This window comes from Nicotiana sylvestris, chromosome 6 (genome assembly GCF_000393655.2).
Source record: "Nicotiana sylvestris chromosome 6, ASM39365v2, whole genome shotgun sequence".
NCBI lineage: Eukaryota > Viridiplantae > Streptophyta > Magnoliopsida > Solanales > Solanaceae > Nicotiana > Nicotiana sylvestris.
Window position 1 is genome coordinate 171,641,498 of NC_091062.1, and position 13,120 is coordinate 171,654,617.

The 13,120-nt window shown below is 39.7% G+C and overlaps 2 protein-coding genes across 2 annotated transcripts; both read right to left on the bottom strand.

Moving 5' to 3' along the window:
- Positions 1-3,298: 3,298 nt before the first annotated feature.
- Positions 3,299-4,450, bottom strand: LOC138871681 (uncharacterized). Its single transcript, XM_070149577.1, has 3 exons — positions 4,030-4,450; positions 3,761-3,935; positions 3,299-3,656 (listed from the first exon to the last, which is right to left on the bottom strand). The coding sequence occupies exons 1-3, from the start codon at positions 4,448-4,450 to the stop codon at positions 3,299-3,301; spliced, it is 954 nt and encodes a 317-aa protein (XP_070005678.1).
- A 1,917-nt stretch (positions 4,451-6,367) lies between these two features.
- On the bottom strand, positions 6,368-6,790 carry LOC138871682 (uncharacterized). The gene has a single exon (XM_070149578.1). The coding sequence runs from the start codon at positions 6,788-6,790 to the stop codon at positions 6,368-6,370; it is 423 nt and encodes a 140-aa protein (XP_070005679.1).
- Positions 6,791-13,120: the final 6,330 nt, after the last annotated feature.

A 13,120-nucleotide genomic window follows, 5' to 3' on the forward strand; every position in this document is an offset into this window, starting at 1 on the left:
GTGAGTTCCATTTTTTCCACTTTTAGTAGACTGTTTTGTAGTCCATTTGTGTTGGCCAATTTTGTTGCTGATTTATGGAGTTTGGAAGGATAAAAAGTAATGTAGAAATGCCATATGGGGTATGGTAGTAGGTTGGTCACTCGGCGTTGCAGTTTCAGGCTAATTGATAATTTGTTGATTGGGTGTGTTATGGTATATTTGAGGTTTTTGTTGTATTGAAGGTTCCAAATTGTAATTAGATTGGTTTTGAGTTGCTGATTTTATTGTGTTTGTATCTCGCCTATAGTAGGTTTGAGGGAGCATTAAAATCAGGGAAAATGCTGACCGTTTTATTTTAGAATCTCTGAGATACGTAATATACTAGCGCCATCTAAGTCGTATATGTATTTCTTTGTTGTAGGGTTGGCGCGCTAGTTATCATATGCTTGTTGTGGAATTGCATTGATGATTTGAGGTATGTTAAGGCTATCCCTCATTTCCTTTTGGCATGATCCATATGATACAATGAAACGAGCAAGCACACAACTTTTATAAATGATTCTATTATTAGAAGTACTAGGGTTGCCTATGTTCTGGATTCCCCATATGTCCTACAATCATATCGTCTGTTCATGGGTCTTATGATGTTCTGAGAGTTCTTATTGACTAACTTCATTATGCATTACATCCATTTAGACATGTATATTGACCTATGACCAGATGGCGTTATATGCGCATATAGTATATATATATAAGGGGTATGGGGAAAAGTTATGGCATTATATACACACCACCACCTGATCAATTGATATACATTAATGATTTCACCCACAAAGGCTAAAATGATATGATGGAATGCCCTTAGAGATTTGATGATGTTATCTACGCATATACCTATGCATGACATGACATTTATATGCATAAGCATGACATTATAAATGTTTCATGATTCACAGAGCTATTCAGACTTACAGGGTGAGTCCTTTACTCCATGTTTCTTTCATGTCTTTTATATACTGATTTTTATGCCTTACATACTCGGTAAATTATTGTACTGACGCCCCTATTGCCTAGGGGCCTACATTTCATGCCAGCAGGTGTAGGTAGACAGGCTGACGATCCCCCTTCTAAGGATCCTTACTCAGCGATAATTGGTGTGCTCCATTTAATCTAGAGCTACTATTGAGTTTTGGTACTATACTTTTGTATACATATGGGTATGACGGGGCCCAGTCCCATCCTTTATATAGTGTACACTCTGTTATAGATCTGTAGACAATCATGTGTAGTTAGATAGTATGTGTCCTTATCGGCTCCCACTGTCATATTCTGTTTATATATATATATATATGTATATATTTCTTTTGGGATTGTTTTTCCGCATATGGTATTCACATGATTCAGTATTTTATTGCCAGACATTATACATGACTGATCGGGTCTAGCCTACACTACTACTGAGTAGTAAGGATGGCCGATGTAGTTTTGCCCAACTAGGTCGGGATCGAATCCACAGGGAGTTAATTTGTTTAGACTTAGGTTTATATCCAAGTCTAGATACGGGTTGTTCTCTTAATTACACTCCACAAATGTTTGGTTTGTTTTCTACTTCTACTTCTATTCTATAACATGCAATATTTAAAACTAAGTATAATATTTTTGTTGTTGATTTTCAAGGGTTTAAAGGGACTAGGGTAGTGACTTCCACCTAGGTGGGTATCTAACGGGTAGCAAGAATCTAGGGAAATCATGCGATTAATTGGGGTCATAATATAGCTATCACACCCGAGCACTCACTATATACCTCTCGGTAGTTTGAGTAATTTTTCCCAATTTGGATTTTTCTAATCCAAATGGGTATTCATGCAATTCAAGTGACTTTAGCTCAAGTCGGGTATTACTATCTCTAGGTTTAACCCTTTAATTGGGGCTATCAATTTCTTGAGTTCACCCTAATTCCTTGTTAGCCTAGTTTTCCTAGATTTAGTCCCTCTTTCTCAAGTAGAGACTAAGTCATAAAGGAATAAATCAGTGTTTGCAACCACTAATTAAATAGTTATAGCAAGAACTAGGCTAAATATCACTAACCCATACACATTCAAGCCCTAAAATTTAAGACCCATCAAATATCCACACAAGGGTTGGGTTACAACCCTAGCTATGGGTTTAGCTATGGGAAAAGTGACCACGACCGTGAAAGTTGAACAACCCTCAATGCTTTGAAGTTAGGGTATCGCGGACCGCATAGTTTTGGACGCGGCCGCATACCCTATCGTGGGCAGCAGAAAAATGACCACGACCGTGAAATTCAATTGAAATCGGCACTAAAGAACAATGATACTAGGGTTTTCACTAATTGTGCAAATTTTTGCAATTAAACATGCAAAGTTACTAACCCCAACCCCCATTAGGCATATAAACACTACCCATATCTATCTAAGCAACAATGAGGCATTAATTTGGCATTATGGCATGTATTTAACCCTAAATAAAAAATAAAAATTGAAACAAAGAGAAAATAAAAGAAGCAAAATTATATCATACCATTAAATTGAACATACCAATTGTAAAATTTATAGGAAATCTACACTTGAAATGAGTGAGATGAGAATGAGAGATGAACAATTGTTTTTAGCTTTGGTGAAAAACTGGGGTGTGCAAAGTGTAAAATGATGCAATAACTCATATTTATACCTAGGCCCAGGGGACCCACTACCTTACCTGAGTGCGGCCGCAAAATTTTCTCACGGTCCGCACTCTATTACCTTTTGTAGATCAGCCGCAAACATAATACCGCAGTCCGCAAAATATTGGCCGTTGCCGAAGAAGTTTCGCGGTCCGCAAAAATTTGAACTCGGCTGCAAATAATGAAGGGATTTTGATAGGCAAACTTCAGAGAGTTGGCATTTTTCTCAATTCAATTACGCGACCGTGCACAGAATTGTGTGGCCGCGAAGTGCTCATGCGGTCTGTGAAATTTTGGGCGCAGTCCGCAAACTTTTGTCACTTAGCCAAATTTCATCCTTGTCAATTTCCTGCACTACACAACCAATTCCTACATACACTTCACAACCATTTAGTCCAAAACAATGCCTAATCTAAGAAGAAAAATCAAAAGAAAGAAAAACACATGTGTTGCCTCCCAAGAAGCGCTTGATTTAATGTCGCGGCACGATACATGTTACCATCATTCACTTGAAATGGATTAATGACACAACGTGGGCATCATCAACCTTACCAAGGTAGTGCTTCACTCGGTGCCCACTGACTCTAAAAATCTTACCATTATCTTTTTTCAAATCAAGAGCACAAAAAGGAATTACATGCACCACTTCAAAAGGACCGCTCCATTTTGTCTTAGCTTTCTTGGAAACATCCGTAACCAAGAGTTGAATAAGAGAACAAGGTCGCCTTCTTTGAATTCATTGTTCCGGATATACTTATCATGTAGGTACTTCATCTTCTCGTTATACAAGGATGAACTGGAGTAAGCATGGAACCGGAACTTATCAAGTTTATTCAGTTGCTCCACCTGAAGATTGGCAGCTACATCCCAATCTAGGTTCAACTTCTTCAATGTCCACATGGCCTTATGCTCTAATTCCACCAGGAGGTGACATTCTTTACCAAATACCAACCGATGTGGAGACATACCACTTGGAGTCTTGTAAGTTGTTCTATAGACCCATAATGCATCGTCAAATTTCCTTGACCAATCAGCCCGATTTCCATTGATAGTTTTGGATAGAATACTCTTGATCTCCCTGTTGGAGACCTCAACCTGTTAACTTTCTTGGGGTGATATGGAGTTGACACCTTGTGAGTGACACCATACTTGTAGAGTAAAGTGTCAAAGACTTTGTTGCAAAAAGGAGAACCCCCATTACTAATGATGGTCCTTGGGGTGCCGAACCTTGTGAATATGTTTTTCTTCACGAAAGCCACCACACTACGTGCTTCATTGTTAGCCAAAGTTACAAAATCAACCAATTTGGAAACTTAGTCACAACAACAAGAATATAGGCGTTCCTACACGAACTACAAATGGACCTATAAAGTTGATGCCCCATACATCAAAAATATCAATCTCAAGGATGGTGGTGAGAGGCATCTCATTCTTCTTGGAAATCCCATCGGCTCTTTGGTAATCATCACATCGCTTAACAAGCTCGCTAGCATCTTTGTGTAATGTAGGCCAATAGAATCCATAACTTAGGAGCTTTGTAGAAGTTCTCTCCCTACCATGGTGACCACCATAAGGTGAGGAATGGCAAGCCTCAAGAATACCCAATTGCTCTTCTTCTGGAACACATCTACGGATAACACCATCGGTGAAAATTTTGAAAAGATATGGCTCATCCCAATAATAACCCAAGCAGTCCCGTTTGAGATTCTTCCTTTGGTTTGAAGAGAACTCATTCGGGACAATTCCGCTCACAAGATAGTTAGCCACATCGGCAAACCAAGGCATCCCGGTCAAAGACAAGGAAATGAGTTGTTTATACGGAAATGAATCATTAATTTCAAGGCCATCATGGGGTCTCCCTTCCTCTTCCAAATGAGACAAGTGGTCCGCCACTTGATTCTCACTCCCTTTTTGGTCTATGATTTCAAGATCAAACTCTTATAGAAGAAGTACCTACCTCATCAATCTAGCCTTTGAGTCCTTCTTACTCATCAAATAGCAAAGCGCTGTGTGATCGGTGTGAACAATCACTTTGGTAACCATGAGGTATGGGCAAAACTTTTCCATAGCAAAGACAATGGCTAAGAGTTCTTTCTCGATCACCATATAGTTGACTTGGACGTCATTCATGGTAATACTAGCATAGTAGACCGGATGGAATATCTTGACTCTTTGCCCCAACACTGCTCCTACCGCTACATCACTAGCATCACACATGAGCTTAAATGGTAAGCTCCAATTTGGTGTGGTAATGATGGGAGTGGTAGTCAACCTATTCTTTAGTAGCTCAAAAGCTTTCATACAATCATCATTGAACACAAATTTTGCATCTTTTTCCAACAACGTGCACAAGGGGTTCACCACTTTTGAGAAATCCTTGATGAACTGGCGGTAAAACCATGCGTGGCGTAGAAAGTTCCTCACTCCTTTGACGGAAGTAGGAGGAGGGAGTTTTGATATCACTTCAATTTTTGTTTTATCCACATCAATACCATTTTTGGAGATCCTATGGCCGAGGACAATGCCCTCCTCAACCATAATGTGACACTTCTCCCAATCAAGCACCAAGTTGGTCTCTTCACAACGTGCCAAAACTTTATCAAGATTATCCAAACACATATCAAAAGAATCCCCCACAATAAAGAAATCATCCATGAAAACCTCGAGGAAGTCTTCCACTATATCCGTGAATGTTGCCATTATACATCGCTGAAAAGTAGCTGGTGCATTACATTGACAAAACGTCATCCTTGAGAATGCAAATGTGCCATACAGACAAGTGAAGGTGGTCTTCTCTTGGTCTTCAGGTGCAACAAGAATATGGATATACCCGGAATATCCATTCAAGAAGTAATAAAAAGCACATCCGGCTAACCTATCCACTATTATATCATTAAATGGAAGGGGCAAATGGTCTTTCCGAGTCACTTTGTTGAGCTTCCTATAACCCATTCATACCCTTCAACCAGTGACAACTCTTGTGGGGATCAACTCATTGTTGTCATTTATAATCACAATCATGCCCCCTTTCTTTGGAACACATTGTACCAGTGAAGTCCATGAACTCTCAGAAAAGGGGTAGATGACCCCAACATCCAACCACTTGATAACCTCTTTCTTGACAACCTCTTCTGTGGACTCATTCAACCTTATTTGATGTTCCATAGAGGTTTTGTCATCCTTCTCCAATAATATTTTGTGCATGCAAAAGGCGGGGCTTATACCCCGAATATCTGCCAATGTCCAACCTATTCCCTTCTTCCTCATTTGGAGCACCGCAAGGGTTGCATCTACCTGCACGTTAGTTAAGCACGAGGAAAGAATAATAGGTAAAGTGGAACAAGGGCCTAAGAACTCATACCTGAGGTGTGAAGGCAAAGGCTTCAACTCCAATATGGGAGGCTCCTCGATTGAGGGCTTTGTGGGTGGAGTCTTCCGGTTCTCAAGGTCCAAGGAAGGTTTTCGGGGCTCATATATATATGAACCCATTCCTTGCAAAGCATTGACATATTCAACCAAGCCTTCCTTATCATCCACATTATGACTCAACAACACAGCTTCTAATGGGTCTTCCACATTAATCACAACACTTGTGTCTTTAACAATCACTTCAGTTACAAGATCCACAAACGAACACACTTCGTTACTATTAGGATGCCTCATTGACTTGCAAACATGGAACATAACTTTTTCATCACCCACCTAGAAGGTGAGCTCCCCTGCTTCCACATCAACTAAGGCCTTCCCTATAGCTAGGAAAGGTCTCACCAATATGATCGGCACCTCGTAGTCAACCTCATAGTCAAGTATCACAAAATCTGCGGGAAGTATGAACTTGTCGACTTGAACTAACACATCATTAATTATCCCCAATGGCCTCTTCATTGTCCTGTCTGCCATTTGTAGCCTCATGGATGTGGGCCTTAGTTTCCCAATCCCCAATGTCTTGAACACAGAGTATAGCATCAAGTTAATGCTTGCCCCCAAGTCACACAAAGCTTTTGCAAAATCGGCACTGCCAATAGTGCATGGGATTGTAAAGGCACCGGGGTCTTCTAACTTTGGAGCCATAGAGTGCACAATGGTACTCACTTGATGTTTCATTTTGATTGTTTCAAAGTTCATTGATCTCTTCTATGTTACCAAGTCCTTCATGAACTTGGCATATCCCGGTATTTGTTCTAGAGCTTCAACCAAAGGCACATTTATGGACAAACTTTTCATCATATCAATAAATTTCTTGAACTGGTTCTCATTGTTTTGTTTTGCGAGCCTTTGTGGATATGGTGGAGGAGGCCTTGGAAAAGGAGCCTTGGATTTGGGCACTTCCGTTTTCGGTATGTCTATCACATGTTCCCTAGACGGGTTCTCATCATTTTGTATCTCCTCCACGTTGTCATCAATTTCTATCCTGACTTCATCATTCACATTTTCATCACTCACTTGCACATAATTGCTTGGATCATCATTATCTTGAACCAACACATCATCACTCACAACCTTTCTTGTATTAGAGGTACCAGCAACTCCACCTCTACCACTTCTTGTAGTCACCACAATAGCATGGTCTGTATTGTTCCCTCTCTTCGGCTTTACTACCGTATCACTTGGTAGTGCCCCCTTAGGGCAAGTATTCAAAGCTTGAGAAATTTGGCCAAATTGGACTTATAAGTTTCAGATAGAAGTGTTGTGGGAAGCTAATTGGGCATCGAAGCCGATATTGTTCTTCAACATTTGCTCAAACTTTGTCTCAATATGTTCCATCTAATTATTAGAAGAGCTAGGAGCTTGTGATGGATATGGAGGCGGGTTGTTTAGCTGTTGATACATCGGAGGCCTTTGAAAGCCCGACCTCTGATTCCCTTGATTATTGTTATTCCAACCCCCTTGATTGTTATTGCCTCCCTAATTACTATTATTGTTGCCACCCCAATTGCCTTGGTTTTCTTGGTTACCCCAATTTTGATTATTGTGTTCCCCTAATTGCTTTGGTAGTTGTTGTTGCCACTATTCCAATTTCCTTGGTGACTTTGATTTCCCCATTTTTCTTGGGTTCTCCAATGTTGTTGATTTGGAGAATTGCCCCATTGACCTTGGTAGTTGTTCAAATATTGAACCTCTTCACTTTGATCATCATATGAATCATCTTGATTGTACCCACTACCACTTTGCTCAAATTGGTCCGGATTGTTTTGAACTTGTTGACCTCATTTCCTTCTCTTGTTGATCATCATATTCACTGCTTCCATGGCATTAACTTGTTTTGGCCCTTGAACTTGTTGCAACTGAGCTTTGGCCAGTTGGTTCATGGTAGTAGTCAACTCGGCTATTGCTTGGCTGTGGTCATGGAGCTCATTCTGTAGGTGAATAACAATGGGATCACCTTGTGGCACATTAGCTCGACTTTTCCACGCCAAAGAAGTATCTGCCATCTCATCAAGTATTTCAAATGCTTCGGCATATGGCGTATTCATGAAGTTCCCCCTGGCAAGTTGTTTAATTACACATTGGTTTGTAGTGTTGATCCCCCTATAAAAGGTCTTTTGGATCATGGACTCAGTCATATCATTGTTTGGGCACTCCTTTTAACATTGTACGGTACTCTCCCAAATCTCATATAATGGTTCATTTGGCTCTTGTTTAAAAGCAAGGATATCATCTCTTAACATCGCCATATGTCTGGGAGAAAAGAACTTTGCGATGAACTTCTCGGCCAACTCATCCCAAGTGGTGATGGAATGCAGGGCAACCTTTCTAGCAAATCCAAAGACTTCCCCCTTTGAGAAAATGGGAAAAGCCTTAACCTCAATGCATCCTCAAAGATGTTAGTTTGCTTGCTCCCCCAGCACGTGTCAACAAAACCTTTGAGATGCTTGTAGGAGTTTTGGTGTGGAACTCCGGTGAAGAAACCCCTCTGTACCAAGAGTGTCAGCATGACATTGGTTATTTGAAAGTTGTATGCCCTAATCCGGGGCAGGACTAATGGAATTTGATAGCCTTCATTGGGCAACACCCGGAGTGCTCCCCTTAGAGGAAGTGGGGGAGGGTTTTGAATACTATCATGAGGCGGTCGGTCTTCCCTTTGTGCTTGAGGTTCGGGTTGAATCTCATCCATGTGATCATCATCTACCTCCTCCCCCAATGGCAAATTTCCAAGGGCTTCATTGTTAAGAGCCATTTGGTACCCACGAGCAATTTACACACAAATTAGAAAAATGGAAGGAAAGAAAAATAAAACACACAAATACTCAGACATATAGCTAAAACCGTCTAACTCCCCGACAATTGTGCCAAAAATTAATCGGGTCCAAGTCTACACTACTATTGAGTAGCGAGGATGGTCGATGCAGTTTTACCCAACTAAGTCGGGATCGAATCCACAGGGAGTTAATTTGTTTGGAATTAGTTTTATATCCAAGGCTAGATACTGGTTTTACTCTTAATTACACTTCCACAAATGTTTGGTTTGTTTCTACTTCTACTTCTATTCTATAGCATGCAATATTTGACACTAAGTATAATGTTTTTGTTGTTGATTTTAAAGGGTTTAAAGGGACTAGGGTAGTGACTTCCACCTAGGTGGGTATCTAACGGGTAGTACGAATCTAGGGCAATCGTACGATTAACTGGGGTCGTAATATAGCTATCACACCCAGGTACTCACGATATACCTCTTGATAGTTTGAGTGATTTTGCCCAATTTTGCTTTCTCAAGTCCAAATGGGTATTCATGCAATTCAAGTGATTTTAGCTCAAGCCGGGTATTGCTATCTCTAGGTTTAACCCTTTAATTGGGGATATCAATTTCTTGAGTTCACCCCAATTCCTTGTTAGCCTAGTTTTCCTAAACTTAGTCCATCTTTCTCAAGTAGAGACTAAATCATAAAGGGATAAATTAGTGTTTGCAACCACTAATTAAATAGTTATAGCAAGAACTAGGCTAAATATCACTAACCCATACACATTCAAGCCCTAAAATTTAAGACCCATCAAATTTCCACACTAGGGTTGGGTTACAACCCTAGCTATGGGTTTAACTACTCATGAAAATAACAGAAATCAAAGATGAATTAAAGATAAAATTTATATTACTAGATTAAAAGATGAAAATCTAATGTTGAGAAATAATTTTAGTACAAAAGTGCCCAAAACAGAATTCCCAGCCATCTCACGTGCTCAGCAAAAACAAAACGTTACCTAAAAATGTCAAAAAGATCTATTTATACTAAGCTAAAAATTTGCGGACAAAAATACCCCTGTAGAGGTTACGCGGCTGCATAATTCTTATCGCGGCCGCGCTCCTGCTTTCGCGGACGCGTAATACTGACCGCGGTCCGCATTTTTAACTTCTGGATCTAGGCTGAGGTTGTCTCGCGAGCCGCATAATTTCCATCACGGCTGTGTAGTGGATTTTCGCGGCCGCGTAATTCTACCGTGGACCACACTCCTTGTTTTTGATTGAAATGTGAACTCTCTAATCCTCAACAATCGCAGTTCTCATAATTTAAATCGTGACCACACATTTCTAGCATGGACCTCACTTAAAATTTGGCATTAAAATACACTCTCTGATTCTTCACTTCGCGGATCGCGTATTTGTGAACGCGGCCACATTGTGGCTTCCGCGGCCGCACAATATTTGTGCGGTCCGCGTTTTGAGGTTTCTTGGACCAGTCTTGTTTTTTGTTCCAAATTTGACTCCTTTATGAGTTGATTATGACTCCTTTGGATCGTTTTGATCAATTTCTACAAGCAAGCATATTACATTAGTTTTTGGGATTACCTTCACGCATTGTAGGCCAAAAATGCAAGTAAAAGAGAGCAAATAATAGGTTAAAATCCTTAATTATTCATGACTTACACTTATTTCATGTTTACATCTTAGACGTATGCTTAGGGATGTTCGATAGGTAGATCTCGAGCACTCATCACGCTCCATCGATTTGGGTCGTGGAATTCCACCTAAGGAGGCTATGGAAGAGTTGGAGGAGCAAAGCACAATGATATCGTCATTCCTTCCTCACTCAAGACCCAAGTTTGGATTGAAATTATGTTTTCCTATAATTTTATCATATTAGTGATGAATTACTTCATGTCTATGAAGTAGTTCTCTTTAGGGTTTCATTGATTTGGTGTATTGACATTTGTTTATGGACTATAACTCTTGTTTTATGTATTGAAGTGTTTTTGGATGATTTAATTGTTGCATATATATTCATTTGTTCATGTAATCGAGAGAGGCATAATTATGATATCTTTTCATTATAGTGTTGGTTGAGTTCATTAATTCCTCTTAGTAATTGAAAGAGGCTTGTTGAATCATGAATGAAACCAAGTTAGGAGAATAATCAAAAGACGTTTTCTTAAAGACCAATCAACTACGCATTCTTGCATATCTTCACAGAGCTTAAATTGGTTCATCTCGTGAGGTTGAGATTTAATTGAGAGAGGAATTTCTACTAAATGTTTGAACTAATAATTGAGTGAATTCGAGAGACTCACTTGGACATTAGAAGTAAATTATCTAGAGTTAGATCCTAAACAAATATCTTGCACCTATCCTATCAAAACTGTATCTTCTCCCATTGATTATCTTCTTTACTTATTTCTTGCTGTGATTGTCAATAATCAATAGCTTTAGATTCTTAGTCAATTTTAGTATTAATCATATATATTCCAACTATTGACCATATTGGATAGAAATCAAGCTAGGAACTACAAAAATATTGTTTAACTCCAATACACGTGGATACGAAATTATATTATACTATATTTGATTAGCGAGCACAATTTATGTGGGTGTTTTGTGTTCATCAAAGTTTAGCGTTGTTGTCGGGGATTGGCAATCAACAGTATTTGAGATAGTTTGTAGTGCTAAATCAATAATTTTTTCTTTTAATTTTATTTTTCTCGTTTGACGGTTGGTGTTCTTTGACTGTGCACAGGTTACAGGTTATGATTGGTACATGACTTGAGCTTTTGCGAAAGAAGTTCTACCATACGAATCAGAGATAGAAAAACAACTGCGACACCTGAGTAAGGAAAGAAATCTCACTAAGACATTAGAATTGGTTGGATAATCCTCAACCAAAGAAAATATGGCTGGAAACGGTGATGATAATGTAGACGTGGCCGCAAGAGAGGCATCCCAACAACGAGAAAGAGCTCCACGAGATGTTGAGGAAGCAGCTATTAGAGATGCACATATTATCTATGAAGAAGAGAGGGGCCTAAGAATTGCTCAAAATCAACCCTTGGCTGTAGACCAATTCGGAAATATAGCTCCCAGGACTTGGAGACCACTTGGATATTATGCTAGACCGATCTACAAGCAAATACTATCAAGTGTTAGACCACCTCCAATTGCAGTAAACAACTTTGAGTTGAAGCAAGAGTTGCTTCAAACCATTCAGAATTGATGTGTCTTCAGAGGAAAGATGAACGAACATCCAAACACACATCTGATGGTCTTCGAGGAGATTATGAACACCTTTAAATACAATGGGGTGTCACAAGATGCAGTGTACTTAAGGGCATTCCCCTTCATAATTAAAGTGATACAAAGAAGTGGCTTTAGAGCTTGCCCACTTGATCGATTAGAACATGGTATGAGATGATCAAAAAATTTCTTGATAAATTTCTCATCAGCAAAGAATGTCAAGTTTAGAAAAGAAATCCATAACTTCTGCTAGAAAGAGACTGAAACTGTGTTTGAAGCATGGCAGAGGTTTAAGGAGATAGTACGAAAGTGTCAACATAGTGGAATTGAACTCTCGACGAAACTTCAGAACTTTTGGGATGGGTTGACACCAGCCTCATGTAGAACATTGATCAATGCAGCTGGAGGCCCATTGATGAAGAAGACATAGGGGAGATAGTTATAATTCTTGATGAGTTATCTGTAGATGCAAATTAGTGGCCCTTTGAGAGTGCTGAAAGAAGAAGATCAACTAGTGTTCATCAAGTAGATACTTACATCTGCGCAGGTACAACTTGATGCTATGGCTAAAGAAATACGGAAGATGACCTTAGCTACAATAAGAAGTGACCCTCATGCAGCTTGTGATATATGTGGAAGCGGACACCCTACTCCTGAGTGTCAAGCCTCCACTAAGGAAGTGAATCCTGTGGGAAATTACAACCTTAATGCAATAGGTCAAAAACACCACAATTTTTCATGTAGTTCACCTGGGGGTAACGCAAAATGCATGGCAACAAAATAATCCCAGATCCCAGGGACAAGGATCTCCTGGTTTTATGAATCAGCCAAGGTGGTAGTTTCAACCTCGACAACTCAATCCGCCTTGTCTAGAATATCTCATGACGGCCTTCATTGTGAAAACCGATGAAAGATTTGAACTACAAGGGGAGGCAATTCGAAATCTAGAGAAGCAAGTGGGAGCGATTGCAACAATATTATCTAAGAGGGTTCCAGGAACTCTCTCTTCTGATACT